This window comes from Bos taurus, chromosome 19 (assembly GCF_002263795.3).
Source record: "Bos taurus isolate L1 Dominette 01449 registration number 42190680 breed Hereford chromosome 19, ARS-UCD2.0, whole genome shotgun sequence".
Classification (NCBI taxonomy): domain Eukaryota; kingdom Metazoa; phylum Chordata; class Mammalia; order Artiodactyla; family Bovidae; genus Bos; species Bos taurus.
In genome coordinates this window covers 30,616,167-30,642,962 of record NC_037346.1, presented here as the reverse complement: position 1 = coordinate 30,642,962, position 26,796 = coordinate 30,616,167, and the positions used below count along the sequence as shown (strand labels likewise).

Below are 26,796 nucleotides of genomic sequence, written 5' to 3'. Positions count from 1 at the left end.
TCATCAGCTCATCAAGGGATCAAGCAACCTGAACTGAAGGAGGCCCATCGGGGTCAGAAGTGACCATGTGGAAAGTGGAAGTCAGTAACGAGGGTTAAGGTGAGGCACCTAAAAGACCAAAGAAGGAGAGTTCTGGATGGTAGAATGTTTGAGGGGGTCTGAGGCCTCTTGGTCAATCTCTCCAAAATTGCTAACCAGCTAGAACCTTCCAAGCTTTAAAGGGCCCCTGGTCAGTTAATGGGATAAAGAATCATCTCTGCATCATACAAGCAAACTAAGTCAGAAAAAGAACAAATACCTCATGCTATCACTAACATGCGGAATCTAAAATCCAGCACAAATCAACACATCTATGAAACAGAAACAGACTCCCAGACATAGGGAACAAACCTGTGGTTGCCAAGGGGGAGGAAGGTTGGGGAGGGATGGATTGGGAGTCTGGGATTAGCAGATGCCCACTAGTATATACCGGATGGATTAACAAAGTCCTACTGTTACAGCACAAGGCACTATGTCCAACATCCTGTGATAAACCAGAATGGAAAAGAATATGAGAAAGAATGTATGTGTATGTATAGCAACCACTTTGCTGTACAGCAGAAATTAACACAATGTTGTAAATCAACTATATTTCAATAAAATTGAAAAGACCCACAAAAAAATAATCTATACAGTTCAGAAGCTTTCCAGATCTGTACCTAAAGGCAGGAGTTCTTTTCCTGGCATCAACAAAAGATAGATTGACGTTACAGAGACTCTTGATGACGTCGAGACCCTGGCATTCAGTGAAATTCAGGCTGTGTGGTTGAAATCCTATCCAGAGCACGAAGGTGATTTTCAGTGATGTGTAACGTCATACAGTATCTTACCAGGTACTTTACGGAGTTGCTTAGTAGCCACATTTCATCAAAAATTGCTTAGTTAGCAGATGGCATTGAAAAATGAACATGTTCTGCCAATGATGTACTTTTTCTATTTGGAAGGTTTGTAACGTTTCTTTATTTCATTTATGAAAACCATTAAAACTAAGTTCTGGGGGAAAAAAAAAACACAACTAACTAAAGTTAGAACCAGACCTGCAAAAAATCTCTGTGTAACTAGAGTATTAAACCAAGATTTGCTCACATAATGAGGCCTATCAAATCTCATTTTAAATGGGAACTTTATTCAATAAGTAAAATAAATATTTTGAAATATTACTTCTTCATTCTTATATCTGTCTTTCTTGACTGTTATATTCACATGTTTTATTATATAGAATATGTAGGCAAAATAATACATGTATGTTACTTACTAATAAACACATACACAACTAGTGGCTGTCTAACCTCAAAATAGTTTTACTGGTGAAGAGTGTTTGATCTAAGAAGTGTAGTGACCACCGTTCTAAACCAGGGTTTCTGAGATGTGGCTACACATCAGACTCATAGAGAGGGCACATTAAGCCAGATTTATTGCCTTCTCTGATCAGATGCTCTTGAGAAGTGGGGCCTGGAAATACAGTTTTTTAACAAACTGCCAAGATGATGCTTTCGGCAGTGGTCTAAGGAGAAGCATTACAATACACAATTAATAATCAATAGTTTTAAGCATAATAATAAATAATTGTTTCTTAACTCATACTTCAACAAACTAACTGACCTAGTTAGCTGCCAAAACTTTGGGCAGGAATATGATCCTATATCACAAGGAGCAAGTTGCCAGTTTATAAAGAAATTATTAAACTGCCAAGTGTCACTTCCTTATCAAGAACCAATTACCAGAGTAAGAGTTTTCAACCTGAAATTCATGAGTTCCTAGAATGCACTTCAGGGTTCTGTGAACTCCCTGAATTTGTGTGCAAAATTTTCTGTGTAGAGATGTATGTATATTTTCCTTGGGAATGGATTTATACCTTCCATCAGATTCAAGAGGGCTCTGTGACCCAACTAAAGCTTCCAAATTACTGTTATATTCCTTGGATGTTGATCAGCTAAAAACTAACATGTTGATGATAGAAATCCATCATCCTCCCTTTCCAAACCAGCTCACCTCTTGACTTTCTTAAAAGCAAAGCACCTTGACGTTCGGAGTAACACCCTAGGCAAGTGTCACTCTACATGTCTCCGACAAATTGCTACCACGCTCTGCCCAGGAAGTAAAAAAACAGCATTGTTATACAAGTCAATTTCAGAAACTCCCACATGGGTTAAGCTGAAATAGTAGTTTTCACACAGTGGATTTCGCTCAGGCCCTGGGACCTAAAAAAACACACAGGATGACTGAGTGGTAGAGTGCAGGATGACCTGGAAATGGACAGTTGTTATCCTAGTTAGAAATGACTTGGAAGGAGGTAGGGGTAGAGGATGGAGAGGGGAAAGGTGTCGGAGAGATGAACAAGGCGGTAAAATCCTAGGACTTGGAGATTATTGTCAAGTGGAAAGGGAAGAAGGGGAGGGAGGAGGCAAGGAAGACATCATCTCGAAGGAGTGAGAATGCGGGTGGGGTGGGGAGGCGGGGGCAGACAGACAAGACGAGATGGGAAGAGAACTGCAACACTGAAAGGGGAACAGTGGAAGAAGAGAGCCGAGGAAACGCAGAGTCAGTGAGAGCTGGAGAAGCCTGACAGAGAAAGGTCAGGGCAAATCAAACGCCCCTGGGAGTTCTAAGTGAGGTGAGGACAACAAGGAGGAGAGACTGCGGTTAAGAGCCGGGTTAGGGGCCGAAGGGTTTGGGAAAGACACGAGAGCGACCTCTGCATCCGTCGCACTGCTTGGCCCAGTGCCCGATCCAGACCTGGGGTTCACTAAAGGTCCAGGTGAGGACTGAGCGACCGCACGGAGCTCAAATAAATGAGAGAACCGCCCGCTGCGTGACGCACAGCGGCCTCAGAGGCGCGAGTGGGGCGGGGCTATCCGGACAGCCAATCAGAGCCTGGGCATCAGCCCCGCCCCCGCCCCGCCCCGGTGCCCCCCAACGTTGGACCCAGAGTCGCCCACAGCCGTCCGTTTCCCGGAAGTGCGCCCGAAGCCGGCGCCGCGGGCCGAGGTGAGCGCACGCGGGCTGGAGTGGCCTGGACGCCGCAGCACGGGGCCGGGCATGGCGCCGCTCGCGTGCGCGCCGGACTCGGACGGGCCTCCGGGAGCGGCGTCCGGCCGTTGGACGCGCGCGGGACGCCGCGAGTGTGGGGGGAGGGGCAGCGGGGCTGTGAGTGGAGGCAAGGTACCCCGACCGGGCCAGCGCCCCCGAGCCTGTGGGCCCCGCCGGACTCTCCAGCCACGTCTCTGGCCTGGGACGAGAAGGGGCCTCTCTCCTGCCTCCCCTAGAAGGCTGGAAGTGAGCCTCGGGAAGAGGGAACCCGTATGGGCTGATGTCCGCAGCCTGGCTCCTGGGTGCGGTCGGCGTCTTGGGCAGAGGGTGGAGGGCGCAGTGGGCAGCGCTGCCCGGCGCCTGGCAGGGCCGGATCCCCTCCCTGGCCTCAGTGCCTGTAGCTCCTCCTCCCCTCCAGCTGTTTGTGACAGCTCCTAAGCCCGCCCGCTCCGCCCCTCCCCCACTCAAGTTACCAAAGGTTTGCCGCTCTCCTCCCAAAGGCACAGGCGGTTAGAGCTTCCTGGGTTTGAATTTGGCCGCCTCGGTGAGCCTCAGAGATTTCAGACCTGTACAGTGTAATACTCGCCTTGCTGGGTATTTGTGAGGGTTGTTGATTAATCGCTAAGTCGTGTCCGACTCTTCGTAACCCCATGGGCTGCAGCCTGCCAGTATCCCCTGTCCATGGAATTTTCCAGGCAAAAATACTTGGGGTGTATTGCCATTTCCTTCTCCAGGGGATCTCCTCCCACCCAGTGATGGAACCTGCGTTGTCCGTTATTGGCAGACATGTTCTTTACTGCTGAGCCTCCAGGGAAGCCCATTTCTGAGGATCTGCTGGAACCGTGCCTAACATGGAACTTGATAGAGAAAAAAGTTACTCAGACACTCCTTAAAAGCAATAAGGTGGACAGTATTCAGGGGGACTCCCATGGGGTTTTGAGGTATGGGAGGGACAGACTGAATACAAGGACAAGTCGAGATTTATAGTCAAGGGGTGGGGTGGGGTCAGTGGATGGAAAATTACTAAGAGGAAACGTCCGGCTTAAGGGGGTCATTCTGGCTAAACTAACTTGACCGGCTTTGCTGAAGGCAGGTCAGGGCCATAGGGAATTTGGTCAGATACCAAGGATGGTCAAAGGATGTTGAATTTGATCAAATTTCAAAAGTAGGGGATTTTCCCTAAACTGGAGTCAGAAAGATTCTTGCTAAACTAGACTAGAAGGGCCAAGGACAGAGTCCAAGGGCCAGCCCTACTCAAAAAGATGACTCAGAAGCTTGACTGAAGTTTAAGGAGACCATCTTTGTGCTCTGCGAATGGCTGCTCATATGTGAATGGATAAGTATCTGTGTACCTAGATGTTCATTTAAAAGTGCATTCTAATTTGTTATAGCTTTAATAAGTATAACAACTATACATTTGGGAGAACTTTACTTTTTTTTTTTTTTCAAAACTAATAGGAGTAGAGTCTCATAAAGTATTTGCAGTACCAACCTATGAGCCATTTATGTGTGTGCTGTGCTTAACTTGCTCAGTGGTATCTGACTCTTTGTGACCCCATGGACTGTAACTGGCCAGGCTCCTCTGTCCATGGGGATTCTCCAGGCAAGAATACTGAAGTGGGTTGCCATGCCCTCCTCCAGGGAATCTTCCCAACCTAGGGATCGAACCTATGTCTCCCACATTACAGGTGGATTCTTTACCACGTGAAACACCAGGGAAGCCCATAAAGTAACTATGAATACTTGAGGCATTTCCCCTACCATTATGTGAAAGTATAATAGCTGAAATCAGAGTTAAATATTTTATGAGACAGTTTTCCCTGAAAGTCGCTTTCCCTAGGTGTTATCTAAACGGCTATCTTAATTCAGGAACTAAGTAAATATGAATAAGTCCACAGATCAGTCTCTTGCTATCTAAAATCTTGCTACTTGCTATTTGAAATTCAGGAGCCATATCTAGCTAGTGAAGGATGCATATATAGTTAAAAGTTTTAACATGTTTGTTTATTTTCAGTAGAGTTTATTTTTCTCAGCGTCTGAATTAAGTTGTAAAATTCACTCAGCAGTTGTTTAATTATGAGACAAAGTACTTCCACTAATAATAATTTGTTTATAAAAGACATTCCTGGAAAAGTTAACTCTAATCCTTTTTGTAAAAGTATCTCCTCCTCTGGCTTTGCATTAAGCCCTGCAGATTAAGCCTTTTGCAATTCACTTAGTTCCCAACCTAACATATTTACTTAAAGCTGTTTAATTCTCTCTAAGCAGCCTTTAGCCATTTCCTACAAATTTTAATATGTTGTGTTTTCATTATCGGTCAATATGAAAAAAATGTTTTAATTTCCTATCTGGTTTTTTTCTTTGACAGTAGGTTATTTAATATTCCCATATATTAGGATATTCTAGGTATCTTATTGTTTTCTAGTTAATTACTCTGTGATCAGAGAATCTATACTTTAAGATTCTAGTGTTTTGAAACATAATTATACACATATTCTGTTTTCATGAGTGCTTCCTATGCATTTGAAATGAATGTGTACTCTGCAGTTGTTGTTTTAAATGATGGTTGTATCAACTTGGGTCACAGTGTTATTTAGATTTTCTATTTCCTTCAGTTCAGTTCAGTCGCTCAGTCGCATCCAACTCTTTGAAACCCCATGGACTGCAGCACGCCAGGCCTCCCTGTCCATCACCAACTCCCCGAGCTTACTCAAACTCATGTCCATTGAATCGGTGATGCCATCCATCCAACCATCTCATCCTCTGTCGTCCCCTTCTCCTCCTGCCTTCAGTCTTTCCCAGCATCAGGGTCTTTTCAAATGAGTCAGTTCTTCACATCAGGTGGCCAAAGTATTGGAGTTTCAACTTCAACATCAGTCCTTCCAATGAATATTCAGGACTGATTTCCTTTAGGATGGACTGGTTGGATCTCCTTGCAGTCCAAGGGAATCTCAAGAGTCTTCTCCAACACCACAGTTCAAAATCATCAAATTCTTTGGTGCTTAGCTTTCTTTCCAGTCTAACTCTCATATCCATACATGACTACTGGAAAAACCATAGCTTTCACTAGACGGACCTTTGTTGGCAAAGTTATGTCTCTACTGTTTAATATGCTGTCTAGGTTGGTCATAACTTTTCTTCCAAGGAGCAAGCGTCTTTTAATTTCATGCCTGCAGTCACTATCTATAGTAGATTTGGAGGCCCCCAAAATAAAGTCTGTCACTGTTTCCATTGTTTCCCCATCTATTTGCCATGAGTGATGGGACCAGATGCCATGATCTTCGTTTTCTGAATGTTGAACTTTAAGCCAACTTTTTCACTCTCCTCTTTCACTTTCATCAAGAGGCTCTTTAGTTCTTCACTTTCTGCCACAAGTGTGGTGTCATCTGCATATCTAAGGTTATTGATATTTCTCCCAGCAATCTTGATTCCAACTTGTGCTTCATCCAGTCCAGCGTTTCTCATGATGTACTCTGCATATAAGTTAAATAAGCAGGGTGACAATATGCAGCCTTGACGTACTCCTTTTCCTATTTGGAACCAGTCTGTTCCATGTTCAGGTTTAACTGTTGCTTCTTGACCTGCATACATATTTCTCAAGAGGCAGGTCAGGTGGTCTGGTATTCCCATCTCTTTCAGGATTTTCCACAGATTGTTGTGATCCACACAGTCAAAGGCTTTGGCATAGTCAATAAAGCAGAGGTAGGTGTTTTCCTGAAACTCTCTTGCTTTTTCAATGATCCAGCGGATGTTGGCAATTTGATCTCTGGTTCCTCTGCCTTTTCTAAATCCAGCTTGAAAATCTGGAAGTTCATGGTTTATGTACTGTTGAAGCCTGGCTTGGAGAATTTTGAGCATTACTTTGCTAGCGTTTGAGATGAGTGCAATTGTGCAGTAGTTTGAACATTCTTCGGCATTGCCTTTCTTCTGGATTGGAATGAAAACTGACCTTTTCCAGTCCTGTGGCCATTACTGAGTTTTCCAAACTTGCTGGCATATTGAATGCAGCACTTTCACAGCATCATCTTTCAGGATTTGAAATAGCTCAACTGGAATTCCATCACCTCAACTAGCTTTGTTCGTCATGATGCTTCCTAAGGCCCACTTGACTTTGCATTCCAGGATATCTGGCTCTAGGTGAGTGATCACACCATCGTGATTATCTTAGTGGTGAAGAACTTTTTTGTATAGTTCTTCTGTGTATTCTTGCCACCTCTTCTTAATATCTTCTGCTTCTGTTAGGTCTGTACCATTTCTGTCCTTTATCGAGCCCATCTTTGCATGAAATGTTCCCTTAGTATCTCTAATTTTCTTGAAGAGATGTCTAGTCGTTCCCATTCTGTTGTTTTCCTCTATTTCTTTGCACTGATCACTGAGGAAGGCTTTCTTATCTCTCCGTGCTATTTTTTGGATCTCTACATTCAAATAGATATATCTTTCCTTTTCTCCTTTGCCTTTCACTTCTCTTCTTTTCCCAGCTATTTGTAAGGCCTCCTCAGACAGCCATTTTGCCTTTTTGCATTTCCTTTTCTTGGGGATGGTCTTGATCACTGCCTCCTGTACAGTGTCATGAACCTCCATCCATAGTTCTTCAGGCACTCTATCAGATCTAATCCCTTGAATCTATTTGTCACTTCTACTGTATAGTCGTAAGGGATTTGATTTAGGTCATACCTGAATGGTCTAGTGGTTTTCCCTACTTTCTTCAATTTAAGTCTGTATGTGGCAATAAGGAGTTCATGATCTGAGCCACAATCAGCTCCCGGTCCTGATTTTGCTGACTTTGTAGAGCTTGTCCATCTTTGGCCGCAAAGAATATAATCAATCTGATTTTGGTATTGACCATCTGGTGATGTCCATGTGTAGAGTCTTCTCTTCTGTTGTTTGAAGAGGGTGTTTGCTATGACCTGTGTGTTCTCTTGGCAAAACTCTATTAGCCTTTTCCCTGCTTCATACAGTACTCCAAAGCCAAATGTGCCTGTTACTCCAGGTATCTCTTGCCTTCCTACTTTTGCATTCAAGTCCCCTATAACGAAAAGGACATCTTTTGGGGGTGTTAGTTCTAGAAGGGTTTGCAGGTCTTCATAGAACCGTTCATCTTTAGCTTCTTCAGCGTTACTGGTTGGGGCATAGACTTGGATTACTGTGATATTGAATGGTTTGCCTTGGAAACGAACAGAGATCATTCTGTTGTTTTTGAGATTGCATCCAAGTACTGCATTTCGGACTCTTGTTGACTATGATGGCTGCTCCATTTGTTCTAAGGGATTCTTGCCCACAGTAGTAGATATCTATTTCCTTACTCATATATATATATTTTTGTTTGTTTGTTTGTTTGTTTTGTTTTGTCTATTTTTCTATCAGTTACTGAGAGAACAGTGTTAAAATCTCTAATGATGATTGAGGAGTTCTCCCTTTAGACTTGATATTAGGTGCCTACACTTTTAGGGTGCTTTGTGTTCTAGGTGGTTTAACCCAATTATCATAATAAAATGTTCCTCCTTTTCTCTTTGTCATGAAGTTTCTTGGTTAGATACTAATGTAACTATACCAGCTTTCATGTGCTTGCTGTTTGCATGGAATGTCTTTTCTCCTCCATTTTATTTCCAAACTATCTGTGTCTTTAAATATAAAATGTCTCTTGTAGATTGCATATAGTTGGGTCTTGCTTTTTTTAAATCTGACAATCTGTACCTTATAATTCTAGTGTTTCGTCCATTTACATTTAATGTAATTATTGATTGGTTGGGTGTTAGGCTGTCATATTGTCTTTTTTTGCACTTGATCTTTCTGCTTTTTATTCTTCTCTTGATTCTTTCCTGTATATTACTGACTGCTTTTCATTGTTTGTCTCTTGTTTTTTTAGCTATACCTCTTTGTATAATACTTTTACAGCTAGCATTATGCATCCTTCAATTATCAAAGGTTAACTTATCAGAGTGTGCTTTAATATTGTTCCACTTTATAACTCACATTTCTCATTTCCTACCCCTCACTTAACACCTTTACATTTCCCATCTGTCACCTCACCTGACATTACTTCTTCCTTTCAATTTTCTGTTTCTGCATTAGCACCTCATAAATGTAATAACCTAATAACAGATTAATTCCATTTACCCCCTTCTTTGTGCTGTATTTATATATTTCACTTATACTTATCTTATGTTCTACTTATACTAGTGCTATTTTTGCCTTAACAGTCAGTTGCTTCTTTTAAGGAAGTTAGAAGAAATAGAAGCATAGTATCTTACATTTATTCACCATGTGCTTACCATTTTTGGAGATTTTCATTCCTCTCTGTAGCTCAGATGGTAAAGCATCTGTCTACAATGCGGTAGACCCGGGTTCGAGCCCTGGGTTGGGAAGACTCCCTGGAGAAGGAAATGGCAATCCACTCCAGTACTACTGCCTGGAAAATCCCATGGACAGAGGAGCCTGGTAGGCTACAGTCTATGGAGTCGCAAAGAGTTGGACACGACTGAGCAACTTCACTTCATTCCTCTCTGTAGATGTGAGTTTTCCTTTAACTGGAAGAATGTCCTTTAGCGTTTCTTGCAGTATGCATCATTGGGGGGAAATTTTCATGGCTTTTTTTATCTGATAGATGTCTTTTTTAATTCTTTCTTTGGAAGGTGTTTTTGTTGGATGTGGAATTCTGGGTTGACAGTTCATTTTCTAGAATTTGCATTTGTTTCTCTTTATGATTTCTAGTTCTCTGTGGAAAGTCACTATCTCTTCTATCATTAAAATTATATTGTTTTTAAGTCCTGAGGCCATCAGGGCCTGGATTCTCTTGACTTCTTTCCCCTTGATTTTGGATCGTATCATGGATATTATGGATGGCACATTGTAGACACTAAGGATTCTGTTATCTTCTTCTGAAGAGTGTTGATTTTTCTTCTAGCAGGCAGTTCAATTACTGACTGATCACCTTTGGGTTGTGTTAGTTTGATTTTTATCTCCTTGCAATCCAAGGGACTCTTAAGAGTCTTCTCCAGCACCACAATACAAAAGCATCAATTTTTCAGTGCTCTACTTTCTTTATGGTCCAACTCTCACATCCATACCTGACTACTAGAAAAACCATAGCTTTGACTATATAGACCTTTGTTGGCAAAGTGATGTCTTTGCTTTTGAATACTCTGTCTAGGTTTGCCATACCTTTCCAAGGAGATCAAACCAGTCAGTCTTAAAGAAAATCAACCCTAAATATTCATTGGAAGTGTTAATGCTGAAGCTCCAATACTTTGGCCACTGATGCGAAGAACTGTCTTATTGAAAAAGACTCTGATGCTGGGAAAGATTAAAGGCAAAAGGAGAAGGGGGCAGCAGAGGATGAGATGGCTAGATAACATCACCGACTCAATGGACATGAATTTGAGAAAATTCCAGGAGATAGTGAAGGACAGGGAAGCCTGGCATGCTATAGTCCGTGGGATCACAAAGAGTCAGACATGACTTAGTGACTGAACAATAACCAGCTTGGTTTTAGGGTAGATCTTTTGAAAACCCAAGGTGTCTCCCAAATTCTTTTCTTCTTTGGCTGTTCTGCATGGCTTGTGGGATCTTAGTTCTCTAATCAAGAATTGAACCTGGGCTGTTGGCAGTGAAAGCATGGAGTCCTAACCACTGGACTGCCAAGGAATTCCCTCTAATTCTTGTAACTGGATCAGAATAGACCAACAGACTGGGCCTCCTTGGTGGATATTGTTGAAACATATTTTTAGGTTTTTGGGGGCATGTTTAGAGTAGGTAGGTCTTACTCTCAAGCATGGTCCTTACTCCTAATATGACCTTTCAGATAACTCAGGATGCATTGAATGTTTCTCTACTTTTGGGGTCAGAAATGTAAATGTCTCTCATCATTGGTTGGCCTTCTGTATCCCTCATTTGCTCTTTTAACATGGTAGCAACTGCTCCCTGTTGAACCTTGGATAGTTCCACCATGCTGAGTGCAGTCCAACCCTTGGCCAAGATTCATCACAAGGAAACCCCCCTCCCTCCACAACTGTCTGCCTCCATTGCCACAGCTTCCTCCTCCCCACTGCCCTGCTCTTTATGATTCTAGCCGCTTCAGTAGCCCCTGGTCTCTGCTTGAGCTCCAGCGTCCTGCACTGGGCTTTGGAAATCATTCCTTTGCAGACAGCTATGATGACCATGGGACCCTCCTCATGAGCTTTTCTTCTCTCAGGGATTCCTTTCTTGCCTACCTGTTGTTCAGTGCCTGAAAACAGTGGCCTCTTAGGCTTTCTCCAGTACTGTTGTTGTTTACAGTGGGTAGGCTGCCATGAAAAGAAATAGAATTCCTGAATTATTGAGCACATGTTGCTGTAGCCCTCTGGGTGCTGGATGAATATATGAATGAAATATCAAGTAGGCCAAAAGTTTGTTCAGGTTTTTCTGTAAGATGTTATGGAAAAACCCAAATAAACTCTCTGACCAGCCCGATACATGGTCTCTTTGTAAGCACAAAGGACAGTTAGTGGGGTCCACACAAGAAACATAATCTTCTTACCTTTCTATTTTATCCCCTCAAAAAATTTTTGCTTTCTTTTTCTGGTTTAGTTCTTCTGAATCTTTGTTAAACCTTTTTATGTCATCTTACTCTGTGCCTCCATTCTTTTTTTTTTTTTTTTTGAGATCCTGGATCATCCTCACTATCATTATTCTGAATTCTTTTTCTGGTAGGTTGCCTATCTCCACTTCATTTAGTTGTTTTTCTGGGGGTTTTATCTTGTTCCTTCATCTGTGACATAATCCTGTGCCTTTTCATTTTGATTAACTTTCTGTGATTGTGCTTTTTGTTCTTGAGGCTGCAGGAATGTAGTTGTTCTTGCTTCTGCTCTCTGCCCTCTGGTAGATGAGGCTAAGAGTGTGTAAGCTTCCAGATGGGAGGAACTGGGGAAAAACTAGGTCTTGCTCTGACAGGGCCTTGCTCAGTAAAACTGTAATCCAATTATCTGCTAATGGGTGGGACTATGCTCCCTCCCTGTTAGTTCTTTGGCCTGAGGCTACCCAGCCCTGGAATCTATAGGCTCTGTGGTAGACCAGCCTAGACAACATATTAAAAAGCAGAGACCTTTGCCAGCAAAGGTCCATCTAGTGAAAGCTATGGTTTTTCCAGTAGTCATGTATGGATGTGAGAGTTGGACGAGAAAGTAAGCTGAGCGCCGAAGAATTGATGTTTTTGAACTGTGGTGCTGGAGAAGACTCTTGAGAGTCCCTTGGACAGCAAGGAGATCCAACCAGTCCATCCTAAAGGAAATCAGTCTTGAATAATCATTGGAAGGACTGATGTTGAAATTGAAACTCCAGTACTTTGGCTGCCTGATATGAAGAACTGATTCATTTGAAAAGACCTTGATGCTGGGAAAGATTGAAGGCAGGAGGAGAAGGGGACAACAGAGGATGAGATGGTTGGATGGTATCACTGACTCAATGGTCATAAGTTTGACTAAACTCTGGGAGTTGGTGATGGACAGGGAAGCCTGGTGTGTGCTGCAGTCCATGGGGTCGCAGAGTCAGACATGACTGAGCAACTGAACTGAACTGATGATAGGGCTATTGGCAAACACCAAGAGGGCTCATGCCAAGGTGCCCCTCCCAGGACTGCTGCTGCCAGTGTCCCCGTCCCTATGGTGAGTCCCTGCCGACCTGAATCTCTGCAGGGGACAGTCCAACACTAGCAGGCAGGTCTGGTTCGGTCTCCTGTGGGGTCAGTGTTCCTTTCCCCTGGGTCTTGGTACACATAAGATTTTGTGCCATCCAAGAGTGGAGTCTTCGTTTCCCCCAGTCCTGTGGAAGTCCTGCAATTGAATCCTGCTGGCCTTCAACATCAGATTCCCTGGGGATTCTTAGTCCCTTTGCCAAATTCCCAGATTGTGAAGCCTGACTTGGGGTTCAGAACCTTCCCAACAGTGGGAGAACCTCTGTGGTATAATTGTTTTCCAGTTTGTGGGTTGCCCATCCAGCAAGTATGAGATTTGATTTTTTCTTGATTGCGTCCATCTGCCCTCTTGTTGTGGCTTCTCCTTTGTCTTTGGACATGGGGTACCTTTTTTTCCAGTGTCCTCCTGTCAATGATTGTTCAACAGTTAGCTATGCTTTTGGCACTCTCACAGGAGGAGGTGAGCACGTGGCCTTCTACTCCACCATCTTGAAGCAATCTCCTGCTTGTTTTATTTTTAAATGATGTTGTGATATAGAGTAGTTTGAACTGTTTGGGTGAAGTCATGGGGATAAAGACATTGCTCTTACACGTCAAGGACAAAAGTGAAAAAATTGAAAGTGAAAGTTGGTCAGTCATGTCCAACTCTTTGTGATCCCATAGACTATACAGTCCATGGAATTCTCCAGGCCAGAATATTGTAGTGGGTAGCCTTTCCCTTCTCCAGGGGATCTTCCCAACCCAGGGATCAAACCTAGGTCTCCTGCATTGCAGGCAGATTCTTTACCAGCAGAACCACAAGGGAAGCCCAGGAATACTGGAGTAGGTAGCCTAGCCCTTCTCCAGGGGATCTTCCTTCCCAGGAATCTAATGCATTTCAGGCAGATTCTTTACCAACTGAGCTATCAGGGAAGCCCCCTCAAGGACAAAGCAGCCATCAAAAGCTAGAGTGTTATACTGATCTCTGATTAACCCTGGCACCCAAGTGACTGGGTGTTGTTTTGGTTGTTATGGTTCATGTTATGGAGAAATGATGACCTCCAGCTCCTTTGTAATATTTTAAGATAGACCCAATAATCCAATATTAGGATTACATGCAAGAAAGCTATCTAGAAATATTGCACGCTCCTTTTGAAACATCTTAATATTAACTTCGTCATTTCCTAATTCTCTTTTCCTTGTCTTAGTTCCTGCCTTCTGAATTTTGATACCACTCACCATAAAACTTGCTTCATGTCTGTAGGAATGTTTTTGTGGTAGTCAGTATTTATTCTAAGACTTTTTTCAGTTTAGGGTTGAAAATTTTAGTATGACAGATTTTTCATAAATTCCCAGTTGTCAACATGGCACTCAAAAGAGGTCACTTAGAACTTTCATTGCACCTTTTGGGGAAAAAGTTCTCTTCAACTTCATATTTATTTTGGAAGCATCTAGTCATTTCAACCTTGGGCTTCCAGGTGGCGCAGTGGTAAAGAATCCACCTGCCAATGCAGGAGACATGGGTTTGATCCTTGGGTCAGGAAGATGCCCTGACGAAGGAAATGGCAACCCAAACCACTCCAGTAGTCTTGCCTGAAAATTCCATGGACAGAGAACCCTTGTTGAGTACAGTCCATGGGGTTGCAAAGAGTCAGACACAACTCAGCATGCATGCACACACACAGTCTTTTCAACCTTAGTCTTTAATCCTAGGCCATCAGTGTCTCTGTTCGGCTCTCTATTTTGGTCTGCAGACCTATGGGTGCAGATATCGGAGTGTTGTGGAGAAGAGCTGTTTACCTGGAAACCTAGTGGATATGCTTCACGTGGTGCATTTCATTCTTCTTCTTGGTCTGGCCATTTGAAGACCAAGAGAGAACACTAAAAATGGTCAGAGTTGTGGTGACAGTCTAGCTATGGTTCTAGTAGTTTGCTTTGCAGCTTCAAGTTTACCATATTTCAAAGTAAAATAGTGCATCCATTGATTTCAGAAGACCCACGACTCCCTCCCTCACCTCTCAGGCAGGACAGGTGGTTCTGTTCTTTTGTGAAAGTGCATCCCCCTAGCCCATGTAATGTTGCTCTCGCTGCCCCTCCAGGGTCCCTGTGAGAGGCTCTGAGAAGACCTGGCTCTCCTGGGGACAGCTCCGTCCCAGAAGCACGTCCCCTAAAAGGACTCGCCACGCCAGATGATGCCCGTGGAGTTGGGGCAGGCTCCTGTCCTGCTGCCACCACCGGCCAAGGCCAAGGAGCTCCTGTTCCCTGGCCCAGATGCCACCCCCCGAGGGGAGCCCTCCAGCCCCGAGACCGCACGCCAGCTCTTCAGGCAGTTTCCTTACCAGGTGATGTCCGGGCCCCATGAAACCCTCCAACAGCTTCGGAAGCTCTGTTTCCAGTGGCTGCAGCCAGAGGTTCACACCAAGGAGCAGATCCTGGAGATGCTGATGCTGGAACAGTTCCTGAGCATTCTGCCTGGGGAGATCCAGACGTGGGTGCGGAAGCAGTGTCCAGGCAGCGGGGAGGAGGCCGTGACCCTCGTGGAGAGCTTGAAGGGAGACCCCCAGAGGCTGTGGCAGTGGGTGAGCAGAGAGTGCTGTGATGTGTGAGGGAAGCACCAGGTCCTCTGGGGTCTTAGCAGGGGCGTGTCTTTTTTTTTTTTTAATCATTTACTTACTTTTGGTTGTGCTGGGTCTTTGTTGCCACGTGCAGGCTTTCTCTAGTTGCGGGAGCTACTGTCTAGTTGCGGAGTTACTCTAGTTGTGGAGGCTACTCTCATGGCGGGGGCTACTCTCTAGTGGCGGGGGCTACTCTCGTGGCAGGGGCTACTCTCTAGTGGCGGGGGCTACTCTTGTGGTGGGAGCTACTCTCTAGTGGCAGGGGCTACTCTCTAGTGGCGGGGGCTACTCTCTAGTGGCGGGGGCTACTCTAGTGGCCGGGGGCTACTCTCGTGGTGGGGGCTACTCTCTAGTGGCGGGGGCTACTCTCTAGTGGTGGGGGCTACTCTCATGGCAGGGGCTACTCTCGTGGCGGGGGCTACTCTCATTGCGGTGCATGGGCTTCTCGTTGCAATGGTTGCTCTTGTTGCAGAGCATCGGCTCTAGGGTGTGCAGGCTCAGTAGTTGTGATGCACAGGCTTTGTTGCCCCACAGCATGTGGGATCTTTCTGGACCAGGGGTCGAACCTGTGTCCCCTGCCTTGGCACCACCAGGGAAGTGGTTAACCATGGAACCACCAGGGAAGTCCCAGGGGGTTATCTTTTTTTCTGGCACTGAATATGTGGGGTTTTTCACACCAACAACCAATTCTCCGAGTCTCTGATCTCAACTAGGTGTCCTCCTATTGAGTTCAGTTATGATAGCAGCGGTCTGCTTTTCTCAACCCAGAGGATAAGAGCTGGTCCTGTAAGACTTCCCCCATTTCAGCCACCGGTCACAAGCTGCAGGGTTCACTCAGACTTCCGGCCAGCTGGCTACAGATTGGGAGGTTCCCATGGCCCCTTCCTCAGGTTTGATAACTTGCTAGGATGACTCAGATCTCAGGGAAACACTTTGCTTCCATTTTCCAGATTGTTCTAAAGGCTATGATTGAGGAGCAGCCAAATAGAAGACATGGGGATACACAGAGCTTCCATGCCCTCCTCTGGGCACTCCATCCTCCTGACCCTTGTATGTGTTCACCAGGTTGGAAGCTCCCTGAACCCCACAGTTTAGGAGTTACTAGGGAGAAGGCGATGGCACCCCACTCCAGTACTCTTGCCTGGAAAATCCCATGGACGGAGGAGCCTGGTGGGCTGCAGTCCATGGGGTCGCTGGGAGTCGGACACGACTGAGCGACTTCACTTTGACTTTTCACTTTCATGCATTGGAGAAGGAAATGGCTACCCACTCCAGTGTTCTTGCCTGGAGAATCCCAGGGACGGGGGAGCCTGGTGGGCTGCCGTCTCTGGTGTCGCACAGAGTCGGACACGACTGAAGCGACTTAGCAGCAGCAGCAGCATAGTGTTCTCGTTACTCAGGCATGATAGATTGATCATTGGCCATTAGTGGTTGAAGAGCTCCAGCCCCTCTCTGTGCCCTAGAGGTTGAGGGGCAGGGCTGAATGTTCTGGCCCTCCAGTCACCAGGTTAGTTCCCCTGACAACGGGCCTCCATCATGAAGCTATCCAGGGCCACCAAGAGTTATCTTATCATGATCTAACTCAGGGACGGTTGGGAGGGGCTCATCTGAACCACAAAAGTGGCTCCTGGCACTCCTGTCCTTCAGGACATCCCAGGGGTTTCAGAGCTCTGTGCCAGGAGCCTGGGACGAAGACTCATTATATCTCCTCAGCGTGTTTCTCATTATACCTCCTCTGTATATCCCCACGCCACACCTGATCCTAGGTCTCCCTGTGACACTACGCTTTTCGGCCATTAGGGATTGAAGATAAAGTCTCCCCTCCCATCCCATCTTTGGAGTGTTTGGGGAGTTGTCCCAAAGACACCTGCGTCTTAATTGGTGGAGGCTGTCCAGTAGAAACACAGCCCCAGCGGCCTGTCTGAAGGGCTCCCAGGTCTCCCTCTGGCCTCATCCTCCAGCTGCCCTCAGGGTGCTTCCCTGCCCAGTTCCTGCTGGACCAGAAATAAGTGCTGGCCTTTTCTTTCCCTGCCCCGTGTCCCTAAGGCCTGCCTTAGGATGCGTTCTGGAAGGGTAGCTCTGTGTTTTTCAGAAACCCTCAGTCTGGGTCTTTCAGTAATCAGCACTGTGTTGTCTCTAGATCAGCATCCAAGTTCTGGGACAGGAAGTCTTCTCAGAGAAGGCAGAGCCCGCGAGCTGCCCAGCGGGGGACGCAGGGTCTCCTGCTGAAGAACCTCAGAAGCTTGGGCTCCAGAACACAGCCCCCGGGCCCGGGGAGCCACTGAGCTGTGTGGTGAAAGAGGAGTCTGACATGGAGCAAGGTCTAGGTGAGGGGCAGTTCCTGGTGGTGGTGTGTGCTGCCTCCTGGAGAAACCGGGGGACTGTGATCAGCAGGCCAAGAGGGAACTGACCCCATAGGCCGCTCCAATTGGGGTGTGTCTGGATATGTGGGAAGCAGGGTGCACCTACAGGAATCAACTGCAACGGGGGATTCAAAGTCTGCAATGTAAGCCACTTTATGACAGGGCCAGGCCTTTCGGATCTGGGATCTGAGGAAGGTGGGAGGAGATGTTGGGGGCAGCTGTCGGGAAGGTTGGAGGAGCCAGAGTTGGTTAGGGAGGTAAATGTGGGTCTGAGCTTGCGGATGGTGGGACAAGTGTGGGTTCTTGGCGGGGAGGTTTGTCCCTGTGCCCTCTGTGAGCGGTCGAGAAGGACATCAGGATGCTCAGTCTTCTGTCTCTGTCTTCAGCAGCGGCCGCCACCCAGCTGTCTGCCCAGCTGCCTGCCCAGCCCGAGCAAATGCCTGTCAGGGACCAGGACTTCAGAGCCTCCCTTCTCCACACAGCATCTCAGGTGAGTGGGGTCCCCTGCTTCTCGACCCCAGAACCTTGCCCTCAGGGTTTCAGCAGGAAGGTAAACCCAGCCCCTCTCACTCCATCCTGGCCACAAACAGAAGTCTCAGAAACAGATCTATTTTGATTATGTGGAGAGCGACTCTGAAAAGTTGCATTTGATAAAAATGAAGTTTTTCAAGTGTCTGTAGACTTTAGTCAAAGCATTGTTCCAAACTTCTAGAGAACTCCTCTTCTCAGGACTCTCCTTGTGGGGTCCTTTAGAGTGAACATGAGGAAGGCTATGTGTGTTGAACGTGGTGTGAAGCCAGGTCTGAGCTTCAGCTCTCCAGGCCCACAGATCTAGAAACCAGAGTCCCAGCTTCGCATTGTACTTGGGGTAGGGGGTGGGGAGTGGGCAGGGGGATATACCTTTTTCAGTGACTCAAGAGTACCCTTCTTCCTGCTTTCAGGGTACTCAGGAACCAGACTGTTAGGCAGGAGGCTGCTTGCAGGGAAAGAACTGGGTATTCTGCCAAGGATCTCAAGCAGACTTGGAGGCCTCTTGTTGCTTCTGCAGTAAATACAGGGTATCCCTGTGAAAGGTGTGCATATTAACACACTTCAGCTAGTGGGGTTAGCTGTTAGCTCTGTGGTACTTACATACGGACATTAGCCATGACCTGTTCTGGATAGCTCAAGGTCCAGAGATTCTTAATGCTCACCAGCAGCACCATATATGTGTGTGTGTGTGTGTGTATATGTATGTATGTATATAAATAAATATGTGGTGTGTTCTCAGTCATGTCTGACTCTGTGACCCCGTACAATGTAGCCCGCGAGGCTCCTCTGTCCATGGGACTCTCCAGGCAAGAATTCTGGAGTGGGTTGCCATGTCCTCCTCCAGGGGATCTTCCCAACCCAGGGATCAAACTTGTGTCTCCTGCATTGGCAGGTGGATTCTTTACCGCGGTGCACTGCCTGGGAAGCCCTGTATAAATATATAGTATAAATAAATTTCCTATATAGCTGATGCCTGATGAACAGCAGCTCAGCCCTGACAGACCGTCCCGACCCAGTCCCGGTGCCCCTCCCTAAACTAACAACACCTGTTTTTATCAGAAGGCCCTCGATGTTCAACAAAGTCTTTTATATCTGAAGGGAATGTTTAAATGTAAGGAATCACGTCCTCTAATCTCTTCCCTGATTTGGGAACCTCAAGAACAGTGGCAGGGTGTGAGGTCCACGTGTCAGACGTGTGACTGAGTCAGAGACAGAGCCTCCCGGACTCGGGGATGCGTGGCGCCGGTTCCCTGTGTTCAGACCTCCAGAGGGGAACGCAGTCCACACGTCTCTGTGCGAGTCAATTGTGGCAGTGCCCCACAAACCCACAAGGTGGTGCTGTTTCCACATGAAATCCAGATTATTTCCCTATCAAATCTCATACTTCCCAGAGTAGAAAGTTAGATTTTTTTCTGCTCTTGTGAAAACGAGAGGAAGGAGGAGGACTGTAGTTGGCGTCTTGTCTCTTAAGTCAAGGGTTTCATTCAAGCACCGCTGGCTTCTAGCAGTCCTCGAGTAAGTCTGTGGCTTTAAGGTTGGAGGTACGCTGTTCAGAGACTCTTTTCTGGGCTTTGAAAGGGTCGATTGTTGCCCCAGAGGGTTTTGGTGGATGTCTTCGGCATCTTGGTGGCTACTCTTTTGGTGCCCGTGTGTCTGGGGGGCCAGGCCGCCTCGCGGGTATTACTGCCAGTGCTGAAGAGCGGGTCTGTGTGTTCTGACCGGAAGGACCAAGGACTCCTGCATTCAGCAGGGTTTGCTCAAGCTGGTTATTTCCAGACGGTTGTTAAGGTAACTTCACTCACAGAAGATCAACAAAGTAAAAAATTCCTACTTTATAAAATTTTAAATTAAAGTCCATATTTAAAATGTTATGATCAATACTTAAACATATAGAGGTCACTTTTCACCTTTGCAGTTTCTTCCACCCGAAAACATTTAACTCCTCCTTTTCTTCTCTTTTTTTAAGCTTAATATCTGCTAATCAGAACTACATTTTAAAACTTTCCTTTCCCTCCTGAATTTCCAGACATCAATGACGTCTTGGGAATTTCAGGCTCCTTCTTCTGCCCAAAGATCTCTCCGATGAGCACTGAGAGTTAAACACAAGCCGAGTGGAGAAAGGGCTTCCCCAAACAGGCAACTTAAAAGAGAACACGGGACCTAAAACCTACATGTTTCCGCTCCATGGCAAGAAGTACAGAGGCCGGGCCTGTTGACTCCATCTGGAACCACCTCCTGTGGTTTCTCAGACCTTCTGATGGCCAGGACCCTAAGGCCATTCCTTTCTCCTCAGCCCTGCACAGGCAGGGAGGGATGGTTCGGGACCCTCCCCTGGACTCAGGCCTTGTGTTCTTCTCTAGGAGCAGTGGAGGCACCTGGATTCTACCCAGAAGGAGCAGTACTGGGATCTCATGCTGGAGACCTACGGGAAGATGGTCTCAGGAGGTGCAGGTGGGTCAGCCTGGTGGACTGACTGGCCACTCTGCTCAGTGCTCTCCGGGTGACGGAAACCCTTGGAGACATAGCCGGGCGCTGGGGAGTTGGAGGGGCCGGGCTACAGTGTCAGCTCCCATGTATTGAACACGCTGCGTGTGCCTGGCCCCACGGTGGCTCCTCTCCTTTGTGAAGTGGGTGCCAGGGTGCCCTCAGTTAGATGGTGACAGTGAGCGGCAGATCTAGTCACCTTCTCACTGTTTCGTAGCTTGCAGGTGTTGAGTTACAACAGGGCTCGGCTGTGGCCGACTGTGCCCAGCCAACCACGGGTGGGGTCCCAGTCACGACCCGCGCACCAGCCTGCCAGGTGGTCTGACCCCTCCCGCCCAGAGCCTTCTTTTTGTGGCCTTTGCCGTCATCTGGCCATCCCGGAGGTGCTGGTGTCTTCGAGGTTCCCCGTGTCCCTCCAAGACGGGCTCCTCAGTGGTATCCAGAGCCTCTCAGTTCCCTGTCCACGCATGGCCCTCCTTTGAACAGCACAGCCTGGTCCCCAGTCCTCCCCGTTCATCCAGGCCCACAGATCTCCTCTCTGTTCCAGGCATTTCCAGTGCCAGGCCTGACCTGACTGATCCAGCTGGGTATGGGGTAGAGCTGGCAGGGCCACACTTGCAAGCCAATGAGAAGATCCCAAGACCCACCTGCATAGGTGAGTGACCTGTCCATTTCTGGACGGGGGCCATTTCTGACCCCCAGTCATTAAATTGGAGGTGGTGGGGGAGAGGTTAGGACTTGGTTTCTATTACATCAGTCATAACTAGCCATGACCTGGTCAGTCCAGGTTGAATACTGAGGTTGGGTCTCCTGTCTGGCTGTCAGGTTGTTGACAGATGTTTAATTATGGACGAAGGACCCTGAATCTGATATGCTGCCTCACTCCAGCCTGTTGTGATGGCTTCCTTTCTCAGAAAGAATTAAGATTGTACAGGCTGAGAGCAAATCAGATATGGATTGAGTTCTATTATTAAAAAAAAAAAGATCATCTAACAGATTACTGTTATCCTTCCTAAGGAGAAGGTCCAGAGTAACTAGTCTTTTTTTTTGACTCTGGTTATGGTAAATGGTAACTCACCAACTCCAAACAAAATAAACAAGACACCAAGCAGAAAAACGTGTTTCAGCTACTTTCTATGCACCCCAAGTTTCATTACACAGCAGCAACAACAAATACTTCATATCAATCACGTATTTTAAGGTTGGTACAAAGAAATATGAACTTGATCTGTTGTAAAACAGAAGTCACCCTTTGCCTTCTGAATTCTTTTAAAAACACTACAGTTACATAAAATCGACTGTCAAACCTACCTACCTACCTACCTACCTACACACACACGCACAACCTTTCATCTCATTTTCTAACAACAGTCTTGTTAGATGTTACCTTGAACCAGACTGTGGAGAGGGTATAAAGCCAGCCTGCCTTGATAAGGCAAAGAAACACCATCATAGGTTCTTGAGAGAGGATCTGTGGGGAGAGAGACTTAGGAAGCAGCCACCTGCAGGACAGGCTGGGAGGGTACCCCCCAAGGAGGAGAGTCCTGGGGGCCACTGACATAGAAGTCCAGGTGTGCAGGGACGAGGCAGTAATAACAAGACAGGAAAGGAGTGGTCTGGCCCCAAAGGTTACCAGAATTAACCACCTGCCAGACCTAGATTCGGTGGTTGTTTCGTCTCTAAGTTGTGTCTGACTCTGCAACCCCATGGGGTGCAGCTCGCCAGGCTCCTCTGTCCATGGGATTCTCCAGCTAAGAATACTGGAGTGGGGTGCCATTTCCTTCTCCAGGGGATCTTCCCAACACAGGGATGGAACCTGCATCTCCTGCAGTGGCAAGCAGATTCTTTTCCACTGAGCCACTAGGGAAGCCTAACCTGGGCTGAGAGCAGGGGACACAAGCCCCAGAGAGTGGATATGTTCTTCTGTTTGACCACGTGGAAGAAGAGCTCACAGGAAAAGTAGGTCAGCAGGGAAGTGAGCTTGAAAAAGTCTTACACTCATACCTCTAATCACAATTTCAAAGGATGAAAATTATACACATACAGTTGGCCCTTGAATAGTAAGGGTTTGGACTGTGCGGGAGTGCTTATTCTCAAGAGTTTTTTCAATAAATTTGTACACAGTCCACGTTTGGTTGAAGTCATAGGTGGAGAACTTGGATACAGAGGGCTGACTGTAAAGTTACACTTGGATTTTCACTGCACTGGGGTGGTCACCCCAACCCCCACATCGTTCGAGAGTCAACTGTATTTGGAAAAATGATTCTTAAGCACTTATCGGGAAGAATACTGCAAGAATAGTACAAAGGTTTGAAAGAGGGTTTCATCAGTGTTGGGTTGTAAATATTCAGAGTGCGTCATTTCTGGAAGGTAAACTCATTCACATAGTGTCATGCTGATAGAATACAAGCCGGTGGAACTGAAGAGGGGGCTGGGGACCAGACGCTGGTCTGTAAGGGACTGAGGAAGGAAGAAGCAACGCAAGTCCACAGGATGAGTCACTCTTCTCTGAGCAGAATCAGGAGAAAACACTCCGGGAAGAGTAATCTGCTTCAACTTTGTGTGTGTCGTCTACCAAAACAAGTTGGAAGCAGATGGAAAAGACATCAAATATGAAAATAAAATAATAGTAATAGGGAAGAAAATGGGTAAATATTTGACTCATGTCAAGCTGGGGATGATTTTTATAAGTATAAAAGTGACAGAAAAAAATCACTAGGTAAATGGCTAACAGACTGGACTATATTTAAAAAGAAAGAAACCACAACTTCTGCACATAAAAATAACTCCAAACAAGGGGCTTCTCCCCACTCCCGATGGCTCAGCAGTAAAGAATCCGCCTTCAGTGCAGAAGACACAGGAGACTCAGGTTCGATCTCTGGGTCAGAGAGATCCCCTGGAGGAGGAAATGGCAACCTGCTGCAGTATCCTTGCCTGGAAAATCCCATGGACAGAGGAGCCTGGCAGGCTGTAGTCCATGGGGTTGCAGAGAGTCAGACACGACTGAGCCACAGAGCATACAACCCCAAACAAAATAATAATGACTAAACTGGTGAAAAACTTTTCATGGACATGACAGGCAAGTGACTATTTTTCTTAAAATAGAAAGAGTGAGTGCAAGTTGATAAGAGAAAAGTGACTTTCCCAGTTTAAAAATAATGGACAGCAGTGTTGGAGTATGAAAAGTAACTCATAAATGTGAAAAAAATTGATCCTTTAATAACTAAAGAATTAACATTTATACCAACAAGAAGCCATTTCCCACCAGTCTGAGCAGCAGATTCTTGAGACAGTCAATAGGCACTGAAACCTTGCCTCCTCTCTGCCCAGCCTCTTAGACCTGAGGATGGCACCGTCATTCTGGAAGTTGATCTGCCAGTCGGTGTCAGCAGCCTTAATAACACCATTCATGCCTGTTGACACAGTAGTTGTATTTTGAGGAAACTTTAAGGTACTGATCAGAAATGTGGGCAGAATTTGTGAAGAAAAAAGCTTCTCACGTCATTATTTACAGTAGCCAAATAAACAACTTAGATTCCCACAGTAGGAGAAGTCTTAAATAAATTATCTTCTTTTAGTCTACTGTGTTTATTATCATATCTCCATGGTGAGCCGTTATTCAGCTCTTTAAAATGATACCTATAAAGGCTTCTTCCAAGACAAGAGAGAGTACCTTGGCCTTCCAAGAGGAACAAGTTCTAAGGCTCTGAATTAACAAGCTCTGGTCTGGCGCTCCAGCAGATTCCTGGGTCTCTAGCCGATAATGTGAAAGACACCGACATAGGAGAGAGAAGGGCAGACAGCTCCAAAGACACTGACATAGCAGAGAGAAGGGCAGACAGCTCCTTCAGGTCTATAGGAATAAAGTCATTTATAAAAGTTGAAGATAAATTCTACCACCCACATAAAGATCTTTACCACATGGGTCCCTGAGTAGTAATAACCAAACCCCAAGTTATAGAAAAACAAAGTGTAACTGTTTTGTGAGTTAATGAAGTTAGTGAAGCACCAATGAAGCTGGATGCTTGCACAGACCAAGGGTGCAGACTTCCACATGGCAGCTTCTCTGAGCATCACAGCTCCAGGGACATGACATGAACTTCGGGGTGATTTGTGGAAGGGAGGACCCGTGTGAAATTGATAAACACCACCCTTTACCATTGAAAGGCTACAGAGCCAGGTAGAGAACTATTTATACGGTATGGTCCTGGTCGTGTCAGCGAAAAACAGACACGTGTACGTGCGTGTGTGCATGCTGAGTCCCTTCAGTTGTGTCTGACTGTGCAACCCCATGGACTGTAGCCCTCCAGTCTCCTCTGTCCATGAGGATTCTCCAGGCAAGAATACTGGAGCGGGTTGCCATGCCCCTCAACAGGGTATCTTCCCGACATACATGTTTAAATGAAAGACTGGAAGGAAATGTACACTCACAGTAGTTGCCTCTGGGTGCTATGATTAAGGGTGATTTTGTTTTCTTTCATATGCTTTTCAAATTATTTTTTCATGATCACATTTATCCTTTTTATATAATCCGATAAAAACCAATACTCGTTAGCGTAGCGTTTTCCTATATTAGACTTGTTTCTCCTGGGCTTCGGAAGCTGGCTGCTGCTTTTCCAAGGAGGCCGCTGCGGCCTCTAGGAGCCATCCTCCACTGTCACGCGTTCTCCTCCTTTCCAGAGCTGAGTCACAGCCGGACGCATGTGAAGCGAGTGCTGGGTGCTCAGGTCCAACAGCATTTTCCTTCTTCTTGGTAAAGAGAAATCGTTATGTCTTGTGCTGACCCTTTCTCTGACACACAGGTTGGCAAGCAGGGCGGACCGCTGACTGAGCAATTCTGCATCTTCTTTCTCATTCTAGGGGACAGAGGGGAGAATGACAAAGAGAACCTGAACTTGGAGAACTACAGGGCCCAGGACCCTCCGGCATTGGGAGAGCCTCCCCCTCAGGCTCCCCTGAGCGGCCTCTTCAGTGAGGACGAGCCAAGACCCTTTGGAGAAGGAGAGGACCTCTCAGAGGCCCAGGGGAACCTGCGGGGCGAAGGGACAGGGGGTCAGCTCTGCCCCCAGGAGAGGAATTCCAGGAAGCAGCCAGGCCCGCACCTGCTGCCCCCGCTTCCCGGGGATTCGCCCGCACCATGGCCTGAGGAGAAGAGAGAGGCCGCGCTGCGGGGGCAGCCAAGGGCCCCCATGGCCCAGAGACTCCCCACCTGCAGGGAGTGTGGCAAGACCTTCTACCGGAACTCGCAGCTGGTTTTCCACCAAAGAACTCACAGCCGGGAGACGTACTTCCAGTGCCCCACCTGCCAAAAGGCCTTCCTGCGGAGCTCCAGCTTCATGAAGCACCAGCGGATCCACACGGGGGAGAAGCCCTGCAAGTGCGACTACTGCGGGAAGGGCTTCAGCGACTTCTCGGGGCTGCGCTACCACAAGAAAATCCACACGGGTGAGAAGCCCTACAAGTGCCCCGTGTGTGAGAAGAGCTTCATCCAGAGGTCCAACTTCAACCGGCACCAGAGGGTGCACACAGGTGAGAAGCCCTACAAGTGCACCCGCTGCGGCAAGAGCTTCAGCTGGAGCTCGAGCCTCGACAAGCATCAGAGATCCCACCTGGGAAAGAAGCCCCGCCCGTAGCCGGGCTCTCTGAGCCCCGTTCTGTTCCCTGGTCCATTCAAGAAGACTTTCCATCCCAAGGAACTGCGTCCCTTAGGAAGCATCCCTGCCCTCTCAGTCTTCCATGGACTGCAGAGCAGAGACCAGAACACGGCTTTAGACGAGGAGGAGAGCTCGGCCTCTGAGTTGGATCTCACGCGGGCTGACTTTCTTGCTTCTGCGTCAGGAGAAAGAGAAGTCTTCCTCTTTCCACTCGTCTGTCCTTCCGGACCCCTTGGGAAAGATGTGTCACTTGGAGGCCCCGTTTTAGGAATGTTCTCTGGAAAGAGTTTCACTGGATCTGCCCTCAGAACTGTGGTCCTAGAGCAGGTTTTCTGTTCCAGAAGGGGGAGCAAAGAGGCCAGTGGGCTCACATGTAGTCTCTGTTGTACAGGTGCAAAGCTAACTTTCAATAAACTTGGTGGTCATTCCCCGTC

The 26,796-nt window shown here is 46.7% G+C and overlaps 2 protein-coding genes across 13 annotated transcripts in view; one reads left to right on the top strand and one right to left on the bottom strand.

Moving 5' to 3' along the window:
- Window positions 1-2,957: 2,957 nt before the first annotated feature.
- On the top strand, window positions 2,958-26,796 carry ZNF18 (zinc finger protein 18). Of its 10 annotated transcripts, none has more exons than XM_024979785.2 (8): window positions 2,994-3,027; window positions 3,804-3,972; window positions 14,815-15,294; window positions 17,471-17,657; window positions 18,080-18,183; window positions 20,585-20,675; window positions 21,256-21,363; window positions 25,569-26,790. In XM_024979785.2, exons 3-8 carry the CDS (start codon window positions 14,905-14,907, stop codon window positions 26,339-26,341), a joined length of 1,653 nt encoding a protein of 550 aa, XP_024835553.1. In that variant the 5' UTR covers window positions 2,994-3,027; window positions 3,804-3,972; window positions 14,815-14,904; the 3' UTR covers window positions 26,342-26,790.
- The window catches only part of DNAH9 (dynein axonemal heavy chain 9), a 290,463-nt gene continuing 287,574 nt past the window's right edge, over window positions 23,908-26,796 (bottom strand). The window contains exons 68-69 of one of the 3 annotated variants that reach the window (XR_009491586.1): window positions 24,382-25,564; window positions 23,908-24,121 (exon numbers count right to left, since the gene is read on the bottom strand). Coding sequence is in view for 1 of the 3 variants with exons in the window: in XM_024980552.2 (XP_024836320.2) it covers window positions 25,346-25,564 (219 nt within the window). In the remaining 2 variants the exon portion in view is untranslated. Of the gene's footprint in view, window positions 25,565-26,796 lie in introns of all 3 variants that reach the window. The other 2 variants (XR_009491587.1, XM_024980552.2) reach the window with 2 other exon arrangements.

Bases quoted from the DNA above. Each gene is read 5' to 3' on its own strand.
- ZNF18 (XM_024979785.2), top strand. From the start codon at position 14,905: ATGATGCCCGTGGAGTTGGGGCAGGCTCCTGTCCTGCTGCCACCACCG. The intron at 18,184-20,584 runs GTGAGTGGGGTC...GTTCTTCTCTAG, and splicing joins TTCTCCACACAGCATCTCAG to GAGCAGTGGAGGCACCTGGA. The intron at 21,364-25,568 runs GTGAGTGACCTG...TTCTCATTCTAG, and splicing joins CCCAAGACCCACCTGCATAG to GGGACAGAGGGGAGAATGAC.